The 21171-nt window shown below is 42.6% G+C and overlaps 1 protein-coding gene across 2 annotated transcripts; it reads left to right on the top strand.

Moving 5' to 3' along the window:
* The first annotated feature begins 3841 nt into the window (after positions 1-3841).
* Positions 3842-10406, top strand: POLR1F (RNA polymerase I subunit F). 2 transcript variants are annotated; one of them, XM_034760583.1, is made up of 5 exons: positions 3842-4358; positions 4659-4800; positions 7586-7794; positions 8239-8664; positions 9930-10406. In XM_034760583.1, the coding sequence occupies exons 1-4, from the start codon at positions 4138-4140 to the stop codon at positions 8624-8626; spliced, it is 960 nt and encodes a 319-aa protein (XP_034616474.1). In that variant the 5' UTR covers positions 3842-4137; the 3' UTR covers positions 8627-8664; positions 9930-10406. The 2 variants fall into 2 exon arrangements, with proteins under 2 accessions (XP_034616474.1, XP_034616473.1); XM_034760582.1 differs by lacking the exon at positions 9930-10406 and having other exon boundaries at positions 8239-9614.
* The last annotated feature ends 10765 nt before the right edge of the window (positions 10407-21171 follow it).

Raw genomic sequence — 21171 nt, 5'->3', positions numbered from 1 at the left:
ATGAAACCTAATTGCAATAAATGTTTAATGTATTCTCTTACTGAAATTTATACCTATCTTTTTAAAATCAGGTTTCTATTAGAATAATGTTTCTCTAAATGTCATTTCATTTTTTCTTTGTATTACTTTATATAATTAGTAATCATTTCAAGTTTCCTCTCATATGTCAGACCAAGTAGCAGTGCATTTTATTAGTTTAAAAATAATTATTTATGGCAGTGTTCAGCTGTGATTTTTACTATATGTGTTTAATGCCTTTTACCGAGCAACTTCATGTATATTTCAAATGCAGCTCTACCTTTAAGAGACTCCATAAAAATGGCCCAACGGAGTTCTGTGTTTATTTTCTGTAATTACAGCTCAAACTAGTTTATGTTCTAGATAAAAACATTTTTCCTGTCAGCCCTGCCAAATCAACCTAACATCTGAAAGTCATATTGTATGTCAAGTTCTTTCATACTCATACATCTTTAATAGTAATAAAGCATGTCAAAGTATATTGTCCATTTCACCTGTGATACCCTGTTGAAAGTTAATATTGTCCTACCTTCATCTTATGTTCACCCAGTAAAAGTGTTCTAATGATGCAATGCTTGTAGTTTTATATAAGGATTTACACTGAATAAGAATGCCTAGTTTAACTATTTTTCTAAATCACACCTTTAGTTAAAAAGGTGCCACCTTGTGTTTAGAGTAGGTCTCTCTTATGAATCTTATTCTGGACAAAATGGTTGGGTTTTTGGTTGTTTCCCCCTTCCCAGTTTGTTATCAGACTCTGTGTTTACGAAGGCCTCTGCAGCTTGCTCTGATGGTCCATATTTGAGTGCCCAACAGTGCAGCTGTGTCTCTTTTTTGAGTTTTAAATGTGTTGTTTTTCCTCCCTCCTCCTTTACTTTTAATGTGAATTTAATAAATGTTAAAGAATTACCTGTTTTGTGTACAAATTAAACTAAGTCCATGGCAATGGAATCCCAAATTCAAGTTGCTGTTAATGTTGCCACATGTGAAACGTAGCAAATAGCCAACCCCTCTCCCTAGCCTGAGCCACAACTTCAAAAGCACTATTTTTAGAAGGCTAGCATGAGCTCTACCAGCCTGAGTAGTAGTAGTAAGGGAACACCTGTGAGAGGTAGCAGAGCCCTGACCAAATCCCTTCTTCTCACCAGGTGGAGGGGAGACTTCCACATAGTGGCTGAAATACCCTAACCACTGGGTAAAGGTTATAAGGGAGGTCCTTCTTGCATACGCCTTGCCAGCTGTTTTGTGCGAAATTGCATGTACTGGACCCAATCGAGTAGGTGTGCTTAGAGGCAGTCTACCAGATGGGGTGCCTTGCATACAACTCGGATGTTTGAATGACGATGTTTTGCAAATTGCTTTGGGGCTTAGGCAGGAAATAATCACCTAGGCTGTACCTGGGGAACTTTTACTGTAAAAACCTATGGTTAGGTGGCAGCCATGTGGGAGCTCTGTAGATCACAATGGAGCCTATAAACAGGAATTAGGCACCTAAGTACCTTTGTGGATCCCACCCTCAGTTACACTTTCTCTGGTTCTTCTTAGCTATGTATTAAACCTGATTTCTTCCCATAACTTTTATTAAAGTAATGCGGATCACTATTGCTATAATTCTTAGTACATGGAATGCTATTTGTTTGTAAGGAAGGGAATACTAAAGTAAGGCCAAGAAATAGTTTCAGTGTGGCGCCCAAATTGGAAATCTGTATACTTGAAATTATTTTTTTTTTATTAGGTTAGATCAAATTAAAGGTAAGTAAGGCAATGGGGGTAGAAAAGGAATGTATGACAAGGCCACTAGCCTTCATTATTTTCAGGCCTACCAATATTACTCATTTGGTAACAGTCTTAGATCCCCCAGAACTTTGATTTAATTTTCTCTTCAAGTACTAACTGATTTTAAGTAATTAAGGGAATTTCCATCCTCCAAGGGCATCATCAAGACATGAACAATTGATCTTTCTCTCTCCCTCAGTCAAACTTTCACTGTAGTCTATGACACAGCTGTAAAGATGAAGCCCCAGGTTCCAGACTCCTGTAGATTCAGGGCTTGGCTACATTTGCAAGTTACAGCGCATTAAATCAGACCCAAGCGCCCTAACTCCTGAGGAGTCCACACTGGCAAGGCACTTAGAGCGCCTGGATTCTGCAGCTGGAGCACTCCTAATAATCCACCTCCACGAGAAGCATAAAGCTTGCTGTGCCCTGGCTGAAACGCTCAGGTGTCAGTGTGGATGACATGTTGCATTACTGCGCTGTGATTGGCCTCCGGAAATGTCCCACAATCCCCTAAAGTCAAGTGGCCACTCTGGTCATTGTTTTGAACTCGGCTGCAGGCATGCGGATATCCCCTTTCAAAGCTCCGTTTCTGACAGCCAGCATGCTTATCTGGTCCTGGACAAACTAAACCATTACTGTGGAATGCTGCTGCTGTGAGTGTGTGAGAGAGAGAGAGGCGGAGGGGAGGGGAGGGGAGTGGAGTCTGCTGCTGTCTGAACTTACATAACAGCATGTTGACACTCTTTCTGCCCTCAAACACACTGTCTCTCCCCCCACATACACACAACACACTCCCTGTCACACTCCACCCCCCATTTGAACAGCACGCTGCAGCCACTTGCACACTAGGATAGCTACCAATGCATTGCTCTTTGTGGCATTGCAAGAGCTGCTAATGTGGCCATATCAGTGCGCTTGCGGCTGACAGTGTAAATACACAGCAGCGTTTTCCCTGCTGCGGTCTCCAAAGACTGGTTTAACTCCCAGCGCTCTACATCTGCAAGTGTAGCCATGCCATAACTTTTAACAATGCTCAGTGGATTTACAGCATACCATCAGTGGGCCAGACCCACGGGTGGGGCCTACTACTCTTACAATACCTTTTTATTTACAACCTTGAAAATAAGAAAAAACTTGTGAATCTCCAGGCACATCTACACTACACTACAAGTGCTACAAATGTATAAGTGCAGTGCTGCCGCTGTGGACACCACGGCAGCAGAAGAGGTTTTTCTACTGCTGTAGTAAATCCATCCCCTTGAGAGGCAGTAGCTAGGCTGACAGGAGAATTCTGCTGCAGTGATCCCTCCACCTAGCTGTGACTACAGTGGGGATTAGGCCAAGCTATGTCACACAGGGTGTGAAATTTGTCCCAAGCCGGAGCTATGCAGCTAAGAACATAAGACTGGCCATCCCGGGTCATGGTCCAGCTAGCCCCGTATCCCGGACAGTGGCCAGTGCTGGCAGCAAAGGGCAGGGAGACCGGGCGTCGGTGAGGCGCTGGCAGCCCCGCCAGCCCTGGCTCTCCAGGCCCCGCAGCGCTGCTAGCTCGGGGACAGGGGGCTGTGGCAGCCGCGCCGCAGGGCAGCCTTGGGTCACGGTGATCGCTGGGCGCAGCGCGCCCCGGCACCACAACGGGCCCACGGAGGAGGCAGTTGGCGACGCTGCAAGCTCCGGTGCCCGCCTGACGTATCTCCGCGAGGGAACCCGCGCCATTTGTCCCCGGCGGACCGGGACACACGGGGTGGGCTGGCCGGGAGCCGGGCGGGGTGGGGGAGCACCACAGGGCGCAGAGTCACGAGCGCGGATCCGCTTGGCCCTGCACCCGCACGTGGCCAGGGACCGCAGGCGGGGCAGCGAGCAGAGTGCGCGGGGTCTGCCTCACGCGCCCTCCACTGGAGACTTCGTGGCGCGCGCGAGTCAGGCGCCTGCGGATCGGGGGCGCTACCCTGGGGTCCCTGTGGACCGTGCGACTGAACGGGGCATCTCCGGGCCCCGCCCATTATCTGAACGTCCCGCCCCCACATGGCTCCTGATGACAAAGCTTCCGCTCGCTCCGCCCGACTTGGGATGTTGCCCTGCGCAGTGTCTAACCTCCATCACCTACAGCCGAAACATGCGCCATATCTGCACTACTGGAGCGGGGAAGACACACACAAGATGGCTGCCCTGCTCAACTCTTAGTTCCGGCGTGAAACGTCACTTCCCCTCCAGGAGGGAGCTAAACTTGAGAGGGCTCGCGTGTGACGTCATCAGAGAGCGCCAGAGTGAGTCACGTGCGCGCTCCATACCAGGCGGACGGCTGGAGTCCGGGGCTTAGCGAACAGTTGTGGAGGCACCATGGGAACCAGCGTGGAGGTGCCGCACTCGGCGGCCCGGCCGCTGCCCTGCCCGGAGATCCCCGCCTTCGCGGCCGTCTGCCGCCTAGTGCGGAGCCGCTACTCGTGCCTGGTGGCGGCGCCGCATCGGAGGCACATCGCGCTGGCGCCGCGCTACCTGAACCGGAAGCGCACCGGGATCCGCGAGCAGCTCGACAGCGAGCTGCTGAGATACTCGGAGAGGTGCGATCCGCGGGTACAAACCTTCCCCTCCCCCACCGAGCGCTCGGAGACGGAGCAAGCCCCCCCCCCTCTGCTCCCCCGAGATCCACCTCGGCTCCACGCCACGCGTGTTCTCGCCCTTCTGCTACGGGCCCCATGTGGCTGAGCTCTCCTTCGGCGAGCGCCTCCGCAGCCCCAGCGGCGCATAGACCTAAACGTGGAGCAATTTCACTCGTCTCCCCATCAGGTTTCGTGCTGATTTTGCACTGTCAGTGTTGGTCAGAAATATTAAAACAACTTGTCTTTCCTCTCCCTGTGTAGCCTCAGCGGTGTGCCAGTGGCTTATGATAACATCAGAGTAGTGGGTGAATTAGGTGATATTTATGATGACCAAGGATTCATCCATTTTAACATTGAAGCAGATTTTGTCATTTTCACTCCCAAGAAAGGAAAAAAGCTTGTGGTATGTAAAAATACTTCAGTTTTACTGTATTTTGCAGTAAGTGAAGCTTATTTTAGCTACTAAGTAATTGAATAATTGCATTTAAATAGTTACTGTTACAGTTAGTAGACAAATATTGAAATACCTTTTCTCTGTTCTTGACTCTGTTTTTCCTGCTAACTTATCAACTGTAGGTATAATGTTGTTATATCAGTGGCAGTCCCCCAATATTAGAGAGACAAGGTGAGAGAGGCAATATTTTTATTGAACCAATTTCTGCTGGTGAGAGACTAGCTTTCAAGCTACATAGCTATTCGGGGGGAAAGGTGTTTAGTGTCGCGGTTAAATGCAAGATTAAACAGTTAGCATAAGTATTTGTGATAGGCATCTGTAGGACCCATGGATCTTGAAATGTGTGTTGTGCGGACCCCATCCTGAGAGAAATCTTTCCTGAACCTCCTCTTCTGGCCTTCAGACTACTCCAGGCTCATCATCAGAAGCAAGGCCCCCACAGACCAGGACAACCCAACTCAAACACTGTCAGAAGAACAGATGCAAAACCAGCAGACTTGGGGTGGGGAGGGATAGCTCAGTGGTTTGAGCATTGGCCTGCTAAACCTAGGGTTGTGAGTTCAATCCTTGAGGGGGCCATTTAGGGATCTGGGGCAAAAATCTGTCTGGGGATTGGTCCTGCTTTGAGCAGGCAATTGGACTAGATGACCTCCTGAGGTTCCTTCCAACCCTGATATTCTATGATATTCAGACTTATCTCCACTGCTATAGTGATCAACACCTCACAACACACCTTTAAAGACCCATGGTCCTACTTGTGCCTATCATAACATGCCATGACCCAGTACACTAACAACTGTGTGGTGAAACCAGACAATTACTATGCTCTTGAGTGATCTCATACAGGAAAATAAGACAAAAACACCACATCACCTGCGGGTGAACACGTTTCACAAAGTAATCCCTCTATATCTGACCCATCAGTCCTCATCTGCAAAGGAAATCTGCATAACACTTTCAACAGACAAACCTAGGTGCTTAAATTCATAACTTTGCTAGTCACTAAAAATCATGCTCTTAATAAAGACACTGGTTTTATGGTTTATTACAGCTGTCTGTAACCCACTAACCCCCTTTTTTGTCCTATGTCTGCAGGGGTGTTAGTGGGCCACTTTGCCTTGAAAGGTCCCTTAGGATGCTACTTATGCTACGCTATCTGTTCAAGCTTGTATTTAGCTGTGACACTGATAGTGACTTTTGTAGACTTGAAGAAGAGCTCCGGGCAGATATACACTTAAAATGCTGCACTGATGCAGGTGCACCACTGTAGCGCTTAAGTGAAGACGCTCCTAAGCCAATGTGGGAGTTTCTTCCGTTGTTCTTAATCCACCTCCGCGAGAGGCTGTAGCTATGTCGATGGGAGAAGCTCTTCCATCAACATAGTGCCACCTACACTGGGAGTTAGGTCGGTGTAACTATATCACTCGTGTGTAGATTTTCACACCCGTGAGTGACTTAGTTATATTGATATAAGTCTGTAGTGTAGATCTGGGCTCTGTGTAGATCAAAAGCATCTCTCTCTCACCAACAGAAGTTGGTCCAATAAAAGATACTAATTCACCCACCTTCTCTCTCAATTGTAGGGGTGTTTTTCCTCCCAAAGGAGGGCTGGTAACCTGGTACCGGTACAGGCTTATCCCTAAAGTAATACATAGTCTTATCCATTAATCATAGGCACAAGTATTTGTGGTTATGAAGTGCTCTCTATTGTGATTCTGTTCTGTTTGCAGAAAAGAACAAAACAGAATTTTTGCTCCTGAGCATTTCAAAATAAAGAGTAGGCATATGGATCTCCTAAGAGCTTTAATACAAACATACCTCTGTGTGAATGCTTGCAAGCTTCAGAATTCAAAAAGTAGGTCAGAATATTGGCCTACTCACATTGCCACATTGCATTTTTTAGACACAGTAGTTTAGTATATTAACATTCTGTTCCAGGTTTGGCAGTTTTTGATTAAAGTCTACTCCATGAGTCTTAATTATCTTACAGAGCCTAGGAAAAATTCTGCTCTCAGTATCTCCATTGATACATACAGTGGCCTATATAGAGCAGCAATTCTCAACCTGTTTACCATTGAGAGCTACATATGCAGCTCTCCGTGTTACATGAGACCCATCCACACAATATATTGACAACCTGTACATCTTATTTTTAAAAAAAAAAAGTTTAGTATTTGTTATATTACAGCAATACAATTCAAATCGATATAGTATCTTTCATTTCAACACTGGCAAATGTCTACCAAGAGCATTTTAAACTAGCAAAATAAGTCAAAACATTAACTGTTAAGATTAATCAATTTACTGGAAGGGTAGCAGCAATCTCCCGTCGACGACATAAAACCAGCTCAATGAGCGGTGGTCTCCCGCCAACATAGCCTTGTCCACACCAGTGCTTCTGTCGGTGAAACTTAAGTCACTCGGGGGGGGTGTTTTTTCACATCCCTGAGCCACAAGAATTTTGCTGACATAAGTTCTAGTGTAGATGTGGCCTAATTCTATATTTTTAATTTGAAAGACTTAGCAACAATTTTTTAAAATGTGGCTTCTATTTGTACAAGTGCTAAAGCCACTTGCCATGCAGTTGATGGTGGGGATTTGCATGTGTAAACTTTCTTATGTACAAGAATCTACAGACACATTTACAGTGTGTGCAGGAATGAAAGTCTCTTACAAGTTGTGGCCCTTAAATGTAGTATAGTCTTCCTTACATGGTTTTCTTTTCTTCTTCCAGGGTGTGATCAATAAAGTGGCCCCAAGTCATATTGGCTGTCTGATACATGGGTGTTTCAATGCTTCCATTCCTAAACCTGATCGAATGTCAGCTATAGAGTGGCAAGACCTTGGCTTAAAAATAGGAGATAAACTGGAATTTGAAGTGGTGCATTTAGATTCCGATGCTGCTGGAGTATTCTTCATTCGGGGGAAACTAAATAAAGACAGGTACAGTGCTATATTAAAGGATTTTTTTCAAACTGAGCTGATTTAGTGGATTTATTTAAAAACAAAATACTTAAAATCAGTGTCTTGCCTTAACTCTGACTGACTTTCCCCCTGTATAGTATGAATATTATATTTTAAGTCAGATTTTAAAAATCTGCTAATAAATTCCATACAGAACTAATGCTAATTCTTTAACAGAATAGAGACTAACCAAATACTGGAAATTGGACATGTATTAACAGGTCATAAGTTCTTTTGTTACTAAAAGCCCCTAATCTTTTTTTCCTACTTGAATTGCTGTGGGTTTAGCACAACTCCCAGTCTTCGGTTATGTGCTCCATATAATCATTGCATTTCAGCAAACCTTAACATCATGATGTATTAAATACCTATAGAGATCTCATTCTGTACACTCTCTTGCTTATTTTGTATGTTTCTTCACAGTATGCAATCCAAATATCCTGAATCAGTAACTGAAGATACAAACAGTATAGATGAAATACCAAAGAAGAAACACAAGAAAAAAGACAGAAGGAATTGTGAGTTAGAAAATGACACAGAGGTTACAGACAATGCAGATACTACTGTGGTGGAAGATGAAGAAAAGCAGAATGCTGATACAGTAAATGGATTTTATGATAAAAAACCGAAGAAGAAGAAAAAACATAAGCAAGAAAAGCAGAAACCTGTATTTTATGGAAGTGACTGTAGTGGTTACCCGAGTGACCATAAAAAGGTTAAGAGAAAGAAAAGAGAACATCGTGATGTAGATGAAGAAAGTGAATTATCTCAATTGTCACAAGAACCTAAAGCCAAAAAGAGAAAGGAATGACAAATGGACTGAAGAGTCCAAAAATCCCTTGCTTGAATGTAAGATTGTCATCTTCCAGTAAAATCATATTTTCAATTTGTGTATTTCAGCTTTCATTTATATTACAGTAGCACTTAGAAGTCCCAACCAAGATCAAGGCCCCCTTATGCGAGACAATGTATATATACTCATATATATTCTTAAGAGCGGGTTAGACAAACACCTGTCGGGGATGGTCTAGAAGATAATACTTAGTCCTGCCATGAGTGCAGGGAACTGGACTAGATAGATGATCTCTTGAGGTCCCTTCCTCTGATTCTATACATCTTTCAGGATAGGAGATGCCTCTTACTCTCCAGAGATAAAACAAAGGATGGGAAAGAGGCAGTACATATTCCTGTTTTACAGATGAGGAAATGAGGTACAGAGATTAAGTGGCCTGCCCAAAGCAATACAAGAAGTGTTTGGCAGAGCTGGGAGGTGAACCAGATGTCTTGAGTGGTAGTCAGCGCCTTAACTACAAGAACATGTTTCTTTTGTTAGTGAAATTAAACGAGGTACTCAAATGCAGGCTTTAAATCCTTAAATTTAGTATTTTTAATACCTCCAAGCAAACTTTTTATTTAAAAAGGAGGTTTAAGGTCTAGATTCTAATGAATATAGTGAACATAGTGCTTAAGATGACTTCTTACATTTCAGAGTGTACAAACATGCCAGGGAGTACTTGAAACGTTTGCAACAAAATGTATGGTGTGCTACTCTAAATGGAAAAACATCTATTTGGAGAACTGGTCATGTTGTATTCGAGGTCTGTTGGGGGTGTAGGGAAGATTAGGTTGTTAGTTTCACAATAGTGCAGTTCACTCCATTTTCTTACTCTATGGCTCCATTTCCTTGTTAATTAGATCTCACTGGACTTCCATTGAGAGACTAACAGTTTTATCAGATTGTAACTCATCACCAGGATTCTTAGTTTTCCATGATTAATGAACAAAAATTCTCTGATAAACATGAAAATCTGTTTTTTCCATGATTAAAATGAAAAAAAAAAATCTTATATAATGAAACAATATTTGAACAGTGTTCTAAGTTTACAATTTTTAAGCAAGTTCAAAACCTACTGGTGTCATCACTCATAATAGAATATTAGAATTTGTATTTTACATATACCAAATGCTTCTATGTCTATTCTATATTTTCAGGATTTTTTTAAATGCACAAAAAAATAAGCAAAATTACTTTTATATTAATATCACTCACTTTGAGTTAGTCCTGGTTGTTAAAAATAGAGTTACAGCATTCCAGCCACATTTTCATCTTTCAGACATTGGCGTGGAGCAGAGAAAAGAACCCTGAGTTTGCTGAAACTTCTTTCCACATCAGCTGAATTTACAGTCAGTTGGAGGAGAACCATTGCATCTTTTTTGCCAGGTTAGGAATACGATCTTCAACAGCCATCCAGAAGTAAATGGGATCCTCAACGTCTCCAAATTAAGTCTTTGACAATCCCTAAATACACTCAGACAGCTTTAATTGTGGTTTCACAATCTTTGTATAGGATCCAGTGCATGAACAGCATGGAGAAAATTAAGTGCTGGTTGTTTATTTTTTAGCTTGAACTGAGACAGTACATCAGCAGTGCTTTGAGCAGCTGCAGATCTATTTGCATTTTCAGTTGATGCAAGATGCTGTAACCATGAAATTAAATCCAGAAAAATGTACACTTTGTGCATTTGTAAAAAGCAACAGAGGGTCCTGTGGCACCTTTAAGACTAACAGAAGTATTGGGAGCATAAGCTTTCGGGGGTAAGAACCTCACTTCTTGCAAGTGCCACAGGACCCTCTGTTGCTTTTTACAGATTCAGACTAACACGGCTACCCCTCTGATACTTTGTGCATTTGGTATTTTTAGGACTGCAAAACATCCAGTACTATCACCAAGTGTCCGCAGTTCTCTGCAATGTATTTCGGGTCTGCATGCACATCAGCTGCTAACAGGCAAGCTAGTTTCTGCTGAACAGATGTATCCCCATGTTCCATTTGTTCATGCTCCTTGAACCCATGGTAGAACTGGTAGTACTGTACATGGTATTTTATATAATTGAACCATGTATTCCACCTGGTCCCAATTGGTTCAGTTGGAAGTGTTGGCAAATCAACTCTCTATTTACTCAGGTATCTCAAGTATCGTTTACGACAAGCTGGAGATTTCACTAAAATTGACTTCATCTCAAAGCGATCCACTTAAAGCTATCTCACCAAATATTTCCTGCCAAAGCGACTATATGTGCATAGCAATGAAGACGAACACAGTTTGACCACAGGTTGCAAAGCACATCATTTCAAGCCTTTGCCATGTAGCTCGTACTGTCTGTTACAAATGCTAATATTCGATCAAGTGGTTGGATGCTGAATTCCATAACACAAGAAATCAAGGCTTGTGAAACGGGGTCATATATAACTTTGCTGAGGTACACTGTCTTTACAAGCTGTGGTGTGGTAATGTCAGCATGCTTTAGGAGAATCTACCTTGAGCACCTGAAATAAAATGTTGAAAACTGGTCTATTTTGAAAGTTGTTTTGTCGGTAGTCATAGCAATAGAGTCTCCTTTCAGGTCATTGAGAAGGCACAGTTTTTTCTCTTCAAAAAGAGTTGGTAAGTAATGGGAATACAATTGATCTGACTTGGGAATGGCACTACCTCCCTTAATGAGCTTGCTCAAAAAGATCTCTTGACAACAGGTAAATCCATTTTGTGCAGAGGAATGTCTGCATTTACGCACATTTGAACAAAATCTGAAGTGACAGTTTCATTCTGTTCTTTGGCAGTTGTAAAAACACTGGAACGATCCAGTCACGGTGCATTGTTTCTTTACTGTTGTCGATGACCCTGCTGTTTCAGCCTCGTTTTCATTTAGTTTGTTTAGAGCTTTCCATGTGTTCTACAGTTGTCTGCTTTCTAACGTAATCAGCAGCCTTGCTCCATACAGCACAGAACAGCACATTGATGGTAATGTGAAATTTGTCCTTGCCAGACTCAGTGAGATGGTCTTTAGGGGTGATTTTTTTAAAGTTTTTGGCATCTTTTCATAATTTTAAATACATCTGCAGGCTGAAGTGAAATTTGAGATGCATTAAAACACAAACCCCTATCTGCCGTTGAGTAACTTCTACAAGTTGGAAGCAGTTGGAGTATTTTTAGTTATGTAAATTTAAAGCTCATTCAAAAATCAACCACAAGAGGGGGAGGTTGCATGCATTGAATAAGTGATACTGGTACTTTCACTAAAATTTAATTCATAGTTAATTTGTTTTTATCACAAAATATAAAAACTAAAGATTCTTTGTAAAAATGCAAATTCTGTATTTTTTCCATGGCAAACTGATTTCTAGGATCCCTGCTCACCACATTTCCTCCAAACTTCCTTCAGTTTTAGTCATGAGTTAGTAACTGCCTGGAGTTATTTGTATAAAATGTGTGCTGCATATGTATGGCTTGAAGCCTTCCTTGTGCTCGCTGCAAATTTCAACATATGGATGCATAGAATCATAGGACTGGAAGAGAGCTTGAGAGGTCTTCTAGTCTAGTCCCCAAGAATTATCTTCTAGACCATTCCTGACAGGTGTTTGGAGATTTTTAAGAGCAGGTTAGACAATGAAGATTCCACAACTTCCCTAGGCAATTTATTTCAGTTCTTAACCACCCTGACAGGAAACTTTTCCTAATGTCCAACGTGAACTGCCCTTGCTGCAATTTAAGTCCATTGCTTCTTATCCTATTCTCAGACATTAAAGAAAACAATTTTTCTCCCTCCTTGTTATAACAACCTTTTACATACTTGAAAACTTATCATGTCCCCTCAGTCTTCTCTTTTCTACGCTATACAAACCCAATTTTTTCTATCTTCCCTCATAGGTCACGTTTTCTAGACCTTTAATCATTTTTGCTGCTCTTCTCTGAACTTTCTCCAGGTTCTCCACATTTTTCCTGAAATGTGCCACCCAGAACTGGATACAATACTCCAGTTGAGGCCTAATCAGCATGGAGTAGAGCAGAATTTCTTCCTGTGTCTTGCTTACAATACTCCTGCTAATACATCCCAGAATGATGTTTGCTTTTTTTGCAACAGTGTTACACTGTTGACACATATTTATCTTGTGATCCTCTGCAGTACTTCTTCCTAGGCAGTCATTTTCCATTTTGTATTTGTGCAACTGATTGTTTCTTCCTTAGTGGAGTACTTTGCATTTGTCCTTATTGGATTTCATTTTTTACTTCAGACCATTTCTCCAGTTTGTCCAGATCATTTTGAATTTATTCCTATCCTCCAAATCACTTGTAACCCCTCCAAGCTTGGTATTGTCTGCAAACTTTATAAGTGTACTCTCTATGCCATTATCTAAATCACTGATGAAGATATTGAACAGACCCAGAACTGATCCCTGCAGGACCCCACTTGATATGCCCTTCCAGTTTGACTGAACCACCGCTAAGTAGTCTTTGGTAACGGTTTTCCAATCAGTTTTATACCCACCTTATAGTAGCTCCATCTAGATTGTATTTCCCTAGGGCTTGTCTACACTGGCAATTAACAGCGCTGCAACTTTCTCGCTTGGGGTATGAAAAAACATCCCTTCCCCCCCCCCCCCCCCCCCCCCCCCGAGCGCAGCAAGTTGCAGTGCTGTAAAGCACCAGTGTAAACAGTGCCCCAGCGCTGGGAGCCGCGCCCCTTGTTGAGTTGTTTTTTTTCTCCCAGTGCTGAGCCGCGACCACACAAGGCACGTTAAAGCGCTGCCGCAGCAACGCTTTAGCATTGTCAGTGTAGACTAGCCCCTCGTTTGTTATGAGAAGGTTATGCGAGACAGTATCAAAAGCCTTGCTATAGTCAAGATATATCACATCCTATCCACAAGGCTTATTACCTGTCAAAGAGAACTATTAGGTTGCTTTGACACTATTTGTTCTTGACAAATCCCTGCTGTTACTTATCACCTTATTATCTTCTAGGTCTCTGCAAATTGATTGCTTAATTATTTGTCCTTTTCCAATTCTCTGTAATCTCACCTGTCTTCCATGCCTTTTTGAAGATAATCACTAATGGCTCAGATATCTTCTCAGTTAGCTCCTTGAATATTCTAGGACATATTTCATCAGGCCCTGGTGACTTGAAGACATCTAACTTGTCTAAGTAATTTTTAACTTGTTCTTTCCCTATTTTAGCATCTGATCCTAACTCATTTTCACTGGCATTCATTAAGTTAGATGTCCACTTGCTACTAAAATTTTTGGTGAAAACAAACGGTGTCATTTAGCACCACCATTTCCACATTTTCTATTTTTGTCCCTCCCCGCCCCCACTGAGTAATGGGCCTACCCTGTCCTTGGTCTTCCTCTTGTTTCTAATTGTAGCCGTAGGCTAAGCTTGCCCATTATAGTCACCCCTTTTATATTCACTGGCTTGCCTTCAGTATATTTAGCTGCTTTTATTATATTCAACAGTAACGCAAGAAACCTACAGCTCTGTATCCTGTAAGATATTAGCTGAAGCATTAATGTGGTTAAGTAGGCCATAACCCTTGGCATAGATCAGTAGTTACCTTTAAATTTTGGGAACTAAGAAGAGCTTGCTCAATGATAGAATGTTCCAGTGAGTGCTACTGGAGGGAACATGGAAGTAATAACTGCAAATCCACTTAAGCAAGGAATGACGGGTATGATTATGAGCTGAAATGGCAGTTATACGTATCAATATGTTAACCGATAGAATAAGTACAGCTCAGTATTGTGTTGGTGAAAAGGCTAAATACGGGCATGGAGAACTGCTCGGGCTCTATACCAGGGCAGTCACCATGTGGTTCGGGGAGATGAGTGAATCCTACTATTGTGCTACTTCACTCATGATTTAACATTTGTCTTAGAATGGCTTTCACTACTGTTCATTTATTTGCTGAGGGAAGGGGCCATTGGGTTATGACACTACCACTTACTTCAACATGACTAAAGTTGAAAGGTCAGATAGTGCCTAAGGACCAGTGAAGCATGGGGCTATCTTGTGCTTGGCACTATACAAACAGTAGTGGATAGTTCTTGCCCTGAAGAGTCTACAGTCTAAATAGACAAGACAAGACAGAGACAGGGTGGGGGAAGGGGTATAACATAAGCAGAGTGAACAGTGTGGTGGCTGCAAGTGGCATATTAGTGCCACAACTTTTTTTGGTAGGGGGCGGAGGGCTAGAAGGGGATAAGCTAAATGGAAGGAAGGGGACAGGGCAGGCAGGAAGAGGGACAAGTATGGAGTGAAGCCATGCTGAGGAGGCTAAGGAAGGGAGTGTTTTGGAGCAGTCAATCGACACAGGGCAAAGAAAGTCCAGATAACGTACGATTGTTTTAAAAATGACTAGTATTCATCAAGAGCTTTTACATATATTACAGTTAAAATTAGGAAACAGGCCCCTTGTAACAGCCACTGAAAGCTCATAAATGAGATGAGCTAGCCAGCTTCTTATAGGACTCTTAGCACTTGCCCTCCCAATGTTCCAGAAGCTTCTAGATACCAGTCATACCCCTCTGCACTTCTCACCCCGTTACCCTGTATCAAATAAGTTGAGCACAGTTCACTGCAGTGCTCTTATTACCAGGGCCTCAACCAGTTTCCCTGCCACCTTCTAGATAGTTCTCACTCTTGTTTCCTAATAGGCATAAGAAGACCTTGATGATCTCATCACTTAACCATTTAGAACAGTTTTCAATCACCATTGGAAGAGTAAATTCCAGTACCAAACTTCTAAGAGTAAAATAGAAGCTAAAGCTCTATTACATTGGCTTTTTACTGAAAGAAAAAAAAAAAGTTTTCATAACCCTATATCAAAAGTAGCATAGTACAAAAATAAGTTTCTCAGCACCATTTCTGATCATAATCCAGCCAGAGACATTTGACTGCACTTCTACAATTCCAGCAAGCTACAGAATAGGCTATCTCGGGGTGCTGAAACCAGCCGTCTGAAAAAATGCAAAAAATGTATCACATCATTGGTCACAGAATCTTTCTTTAACCCAAAATCTATAACACATAATTATGTCAGATGTCATGTACCATTTTCTAGATCCTACCACTGCACCCCTGGCCTTTTGACAGATAAAAGAAAATTAAAAATAAATGCATGACTTTTGGCAATAATTGTGCAGGTTGAACAACCTGTTGTTCCTATGTTGCAGATTATATAGTATTCCACAGATTAGATTTCTGGTCAGTGAACATGATACCACACTACAAGTTGAGCCTATGCAATTGGATATTTCAGGCAATGGGATCTACAAAATAGTTGACTATTTTCTGTCTTAAAGGATAAGTCAAGAAAAGACAAACAAAACTTTTTCACAGTTGGAGCCAGTATTGGCAGCTTCACAGCTACACTGTTGATGTTGCTGAAGACACTATTTTGGATTAGCTAACTATGGCAAGAAAACTTGGATTTTGAAAAGCAAATTGTCACTCCATGCATGACTCTAAAGGGAAAAAACCCAAAACTGATTAAAAGAAAAATGTAAGATTTTTCCAGTGCTTCAAATTTACTAAGGAAAGAGCCAAATTCAGACGTTTTCCATAAGAGTTCACATGAAGTCCGGTCACTATACATGTTTAGCTTGCTTTGTTCTCCAGAACTACAAATGGTGAATTTCAAAGTAGCAGCCGTGTTAGTCTGTATCCACAAAAAGAACAGGAGTACTTGTGGCACCTTAGAGACTAACAAATTTATTTCAGCATAAGCTTTCGTGGGCTACAGCTCATTTCTTCGGATGCATAGAATGGAGATTGTGAATGGTGAGTTGTGTAGCAGTTTGATTCAGGCCAAGATTTTTAAATGTAAAGAGCAAGGCTGCCTGCAAGGCCAGATATTAATGTCCTTTTGTGGATTTCACATTTGTAGGTTTACTTTTTCCTTTTTACACTTCACTGTAGATTATGCATATGGCTGTTAAACAGGGATTTGTTTGTGTACATGTAACAAATAGAGGACTGTAAAATAGGATTAAACCCAAGTATTTAGACTGATGCTTATGCTATTAAGATCTGTCATCTACACTGAAAACTAAACTAAGCTCTTGCTCCAAATCTAACTGAAGAGAAAGGAGACTTTATATAAACTATTTTGAAATGTACTTTAACTTTTGAATTAAGATTTAAAAAAAATAAGCATTAAAGATAGCCTAGGAAGTTTGAACATTTAGCTTGGAGTTTACTTGTTTGCTTAAAGCTAACAGATGACAGGAGGCCAGTCTTCCTGCCAGTAGTTGATAACCTGAAAACCTCTCTCTGGACTCAGTTGCTCCATCTTTGTGCCTTCTTGGCTCTTCAGCCAGCTCACTATAGCTTTCCCCTCCCACTCCACCATGTCACAGCCCAGGATCCTGGATAAGTTAACCCCTGAACAGGGGACCTCACAACAGGGAGTCTACGTCCACTGCCCTTAGCTACTTCCTACCACTATCCCTTCAGTTTGGGGCATGGCCCCTATTATCCAAGTCCCTCTGGTGGCTTGTCTCTAGTCATCATTATTGGTGATCCCTCGAAGTCGAGGATGATTGTCTTTGATGGATTGTTCATTTCAAGTTATTTGTGAGTCCATTGATGAGGCTTATTCTAGAGCCACAGACTGTGGCATATTGCAGACATGTATTTCCAAGCAGGGTGGGTGAACCTGGGATGTTGGTTCTAGCTATGGCGCTCTCTTTCTGTTGCTCCTGTTTTTCCATTACATGTAGTTGCATCTGGTTCTCAAAGTGATGAGTTCCCTGCCTCAAGAAATTTCCCCGTTGTTGTTGGTCCTGGGCTATACATTCCCACGAGTTGATGCATTTCCTCATATTAGGCTTGAAGACATCTCTGTAGCATTTTTTCTGCTTTCCTATAGAATGTTTGCCTTGGCTGAGTTGAGAATAGAAAACTTGTTTTGGCAGTCTGGAATTAGGCATCCAAACAACATGACTTGCCCAGTGAAGTTGATGATAAATAATTATTGCCCTGATGCTTGTGACATCGGCTTGCGAGAGGATGCTGATGTTAGCACGTCTAACAGCTCTCAGCCGCTGTGGGTGGAGGGGGGACCCAGAGCTCTGAGCCACTGGCCCCGAGCTCCAAGTTGCAGCGGGTGGCAGGGGCCCCTGCAGCTCTCAGCCACCATCGGCTGTGGGGGGACCCCAAGTTCCCAGACACCATGGGCAGTGGGAGGCCCCTGCAGCTCCCACCCACTGTGGGTGGTGGAGGGACCCCAGAGCTGTCAGCCACAGCAGCGATGGGTGCTGGACCCCCATCCGCCTTTCCCTCCTACAGCAGGGCTCAGGCTCTCATAGATTCATAGATTCTAGGATTGGAAGGGACCTCGAGAGGTCATCGAGTCCAGTCCCCTGCCCGTATGGCAGGACCAAATACTGTCTAGACCATCCCTGATAGACATTTATCTAACCTACTCTTAAATATCTCCAGAGATGGAGATTCCACAACCTCCCTAGGCAATTTATTCCAGTGTTTAACCACCCTGACAGTTAGGAACTTTTTCCTAATGGCCAACCTAGACCTCCTTGCTGCAGTTTAAGCCCATTGCTTCTTGTTCTATCATTAGAGGCTAAGGTGAACAAGTTTTCTCCCTCCTCCTTATTACACCCTTTTAGATACCTGAAAACAGCTATCATGTCCCCTCTCAGTCTTCTCTTTTCCAAACTAAACAAACCCAGTTCTTTCAGCCTTCCTTCATAGGTCATGTTCTCAAGACCTTTAATCATTCTTGTTGCTCTTCTCTGGACCCTCTCCAATTTTTCCACATCTTTCTTGAAATGCGGTGCCCAGAACTGGACACAATACTCCAGCTAAGGCCTAACCAGCGCAGAGTAGAGCGGAAGAATGACTTCTCGTGTCTTGCTCACAACACACCTGTCAATACATCCCTGAATCATGTTTGTATTTTTTGCAACAGCATCACACTGTTGACTCATATTTAGCTTGTGGTCCACTATAACCCCTAGATCCCTTTCTGCCGTACTCCTTCCTAGACAGTCTCTTTCCATTCTGTATGTGTGAAACTGATTTTTCCTTCCTAAGTGGAGCACTTTGCATTTGTCTTTATTAACTTCATCCTGTTTACCTCAGACCATTTCTCCAATTTGTCCAGATCATTTTGAATTATGACCCTGTCCTCCAAAGCAGTTGCAATCCCTCCCAGTTCGGTATCATCTGCAAACTTAATAAGCATACTTTCTATGCCAATATCTAAGTCGTTAATGAAGTTATTGAACAGAGCCGTTCCCAAAACAGACCCCTGTGGAACCCCACTTGTTATGCCTTTCCAGCAGGATTGGGAACCATTAATAACAACTCTCTGAATACGGTTATCCAGCCAGTTATGCACCCTCCTTATAGTAGCCCCATCTAAATTGTATTTGCCTAGTTTATCGATAAGAATATCATGCGAGACCATATCAAATGCCTTACTAAAGTCTAGGTATACCACATCCACAGGATAATCTAGGCATGGCACAATATCTAAATGAATATTTTGCATCGGTATTTAATGAGGCTAATGAAGGGCTGAGGAATAGTGGAAGCGAGATGGATGGGAATAAAGGAGGGGGGGTTGACATTACCGTATCCGAGGTAGAAGCCAAACTCGAACAGCTTAATGAGACTAAATCGGGCGGACCGGATGATCTTCATCCAAGAATATTACAGGAACTGGCACGAGAAATTGCAAGCCCGTTAGCGATAATTTTTAATGAATCTGTAAACTTGGGGGTGGTACCGTTTGACTGGAGAATAGCTAATGTGGTTCCTTTTTCAAGAAGGGGAAAAAAAGTGACCCGGGTAACTACAGCCTGTTTAACATCTGTAATATGCAAGGTCTTGGAAAAAATTTTGAAGGAGAAAGTAGTTAAGGACCTTGAGGTCAATGCCAATTGGGACAAATTACAACACGGTTTTACGAAAGGTAGATCGTGCCAAACCAACCTGATCTCCTTCTTTGAGAAAGTAACAGATTTTTTAGATAAAGGAAATGCAGTGGATCTAATTTACCTCGATTTCAGTAAAGTGTTTGATACGGTACCACATGAGGAATTATTGGTTAAATTGGAAAAGATGGGGATCGATATGAAAATCCAGAGGTGGATAAAGAACTGGTTAAAGGGGAGACTGCAGCGGGTCGTACTGAAAGGTGAACTGTCAGGTTGGAGGGAGGTTACCAGTGGAGTTCCTCAAGGTTCGGTTTTGGGTCCGATTTTATTTAATCTATTTATTACTGACCTCGAACCAAATGTAGGAGTGGGCTGATAAAGTTTGCAGATGACACAAAGTTGGGAGGTATTGCCAATTTGGAGAAGGATCGGGATATCCTGCAGGGAGATTTGGATGACCTTGTAAACTGGAGTAATAGTAATAGGATGAAATTTAATAGTGAGAAGTGTAAGGTTATGCATTTAGGGATGACTAACAAGAATTTCAGTTATAAGCTGGGGACACATCAGTTGGAAATAACAGAAGAGGAGAAAGACCTCGGAGTCCTGGTTGATCGCAGGATGACTATGAGTCGGCACTGTGACGTGGCCGTGAAAAAAGCTAATGCGGTCTTGGGATGCATTAGGCGAGGTATTTCTAGTAGGGATAAGGAGGTGCTGGTTCCGTTATACAAGGCACTGGTGAGACCTCATTTGGAGTACTGTGTGCAGTTCTGGTCTCCCATGTTTAAAAAGAATAAAATCAAACTGGAACGGGTACAAAGAAGGGCCACTAGGATGATCCGAGGAATGGAAAATCTGTCGTATGAAAGGAGACTCGAGGACGGTTTGTTTACCTTAACCAAAAGAAGGCTGAGGGGGGATATGATTGCTCTCTTTAAATATATCAGAGGGATAAATACCAGGGAGGGAGAGGAATTATTTCAGCTCAGCACTAATGTGGACACGAGAACAAATGGATGTAAACTGTCCATCGGGAAGTTTAGGCTTGAAATTAGATGAAGGTTTCTAACCATCAGAGGGGTGAAGTTTTGGAACAGCCTTCCGAGGGAAACAGTGGGGGCGAAAGACCTCTCTGGCTTTAAGATTAAGCTTGATAAATTTATGGAGGGGATGGTTTGATGGGATAAAGTGATTTTAGTCAATAGGTCAATAACGTGCCATGGCTGGTAATTAGTAACAATGGTCAATCATGGGATATTAAAAGTTACTACAGAGAACTTTTTCCAGAGTGTCTGGCTAGAGAATCTTGCCCGCATGCTTGGGATTCAGCTGATCGCCATATTTGGGGTCGGGAAGGAATTTTCCTCCAGGGTAGATTGGCAGAGGCCCTGGAGGTTTTTCGCCTTCCTCCGCAGCATGGGGCAGGGGTCGCTTGCTGGAGGATTCTCAGCAATTTGAAGTCTTTAAATCATGATTTGGGGACTTCAACAGCTGAGTCAAGGGAAAGACTTATTCCAGGAGTGGGTGGGTCAGCTTTTGTGGCCCGCATCATGCGGGAGGTCAGACTAGATGATCATAATGGTCCCTTCTGACCTTAGAGTCTATGAGTCTATGAGTC

Source organism: Trachemys scripta, chromosome 2 (assembly GCF_013100865.1).
Source record: "Trachemys scripta elegans isolate TJP31775 chromosome 2, CAS_Tse_1.0, whole genome shotgun sequence".
NCBI classification, from domain to species: Eukaryota; Metazoa; Chordata; order Testudines; family Emydidae; genus Trachemys; species Trachemys scripta.
Note: the sequence above shows the minus strand (reverse complement) of the source record. Positions and strands in the feature narration are given on the sequence as shown.

What these genes read in the sequence shown, in the direction of transcription:
- POLR1F (XM_034760583.1), top strand. Translation starts at nt 4,138, where the DNA reads ATGGGAACCAGCGTGGAGGTGCCGCACTCGGCGGCCCGGCCGCTGCCC. An exon ending in AGAAAGGAAAAAAGCTTGTG is followed by an intron (nt 4,801 to 7,585) that starts GTATGTAAAAAT and finishes TTCTTCTTCCAG; the next exon opens with GGTGTGATCAATAAAGTGGC. An exon ending in GGGAAACTAAATAAAGACAG is followed by an intron (nt 7,795 to 8,238) that starts GTACAGTGCTAT and finishes GTTTCTTCACAG; the next exon opens with TATGCAATCCAAATATCCTG.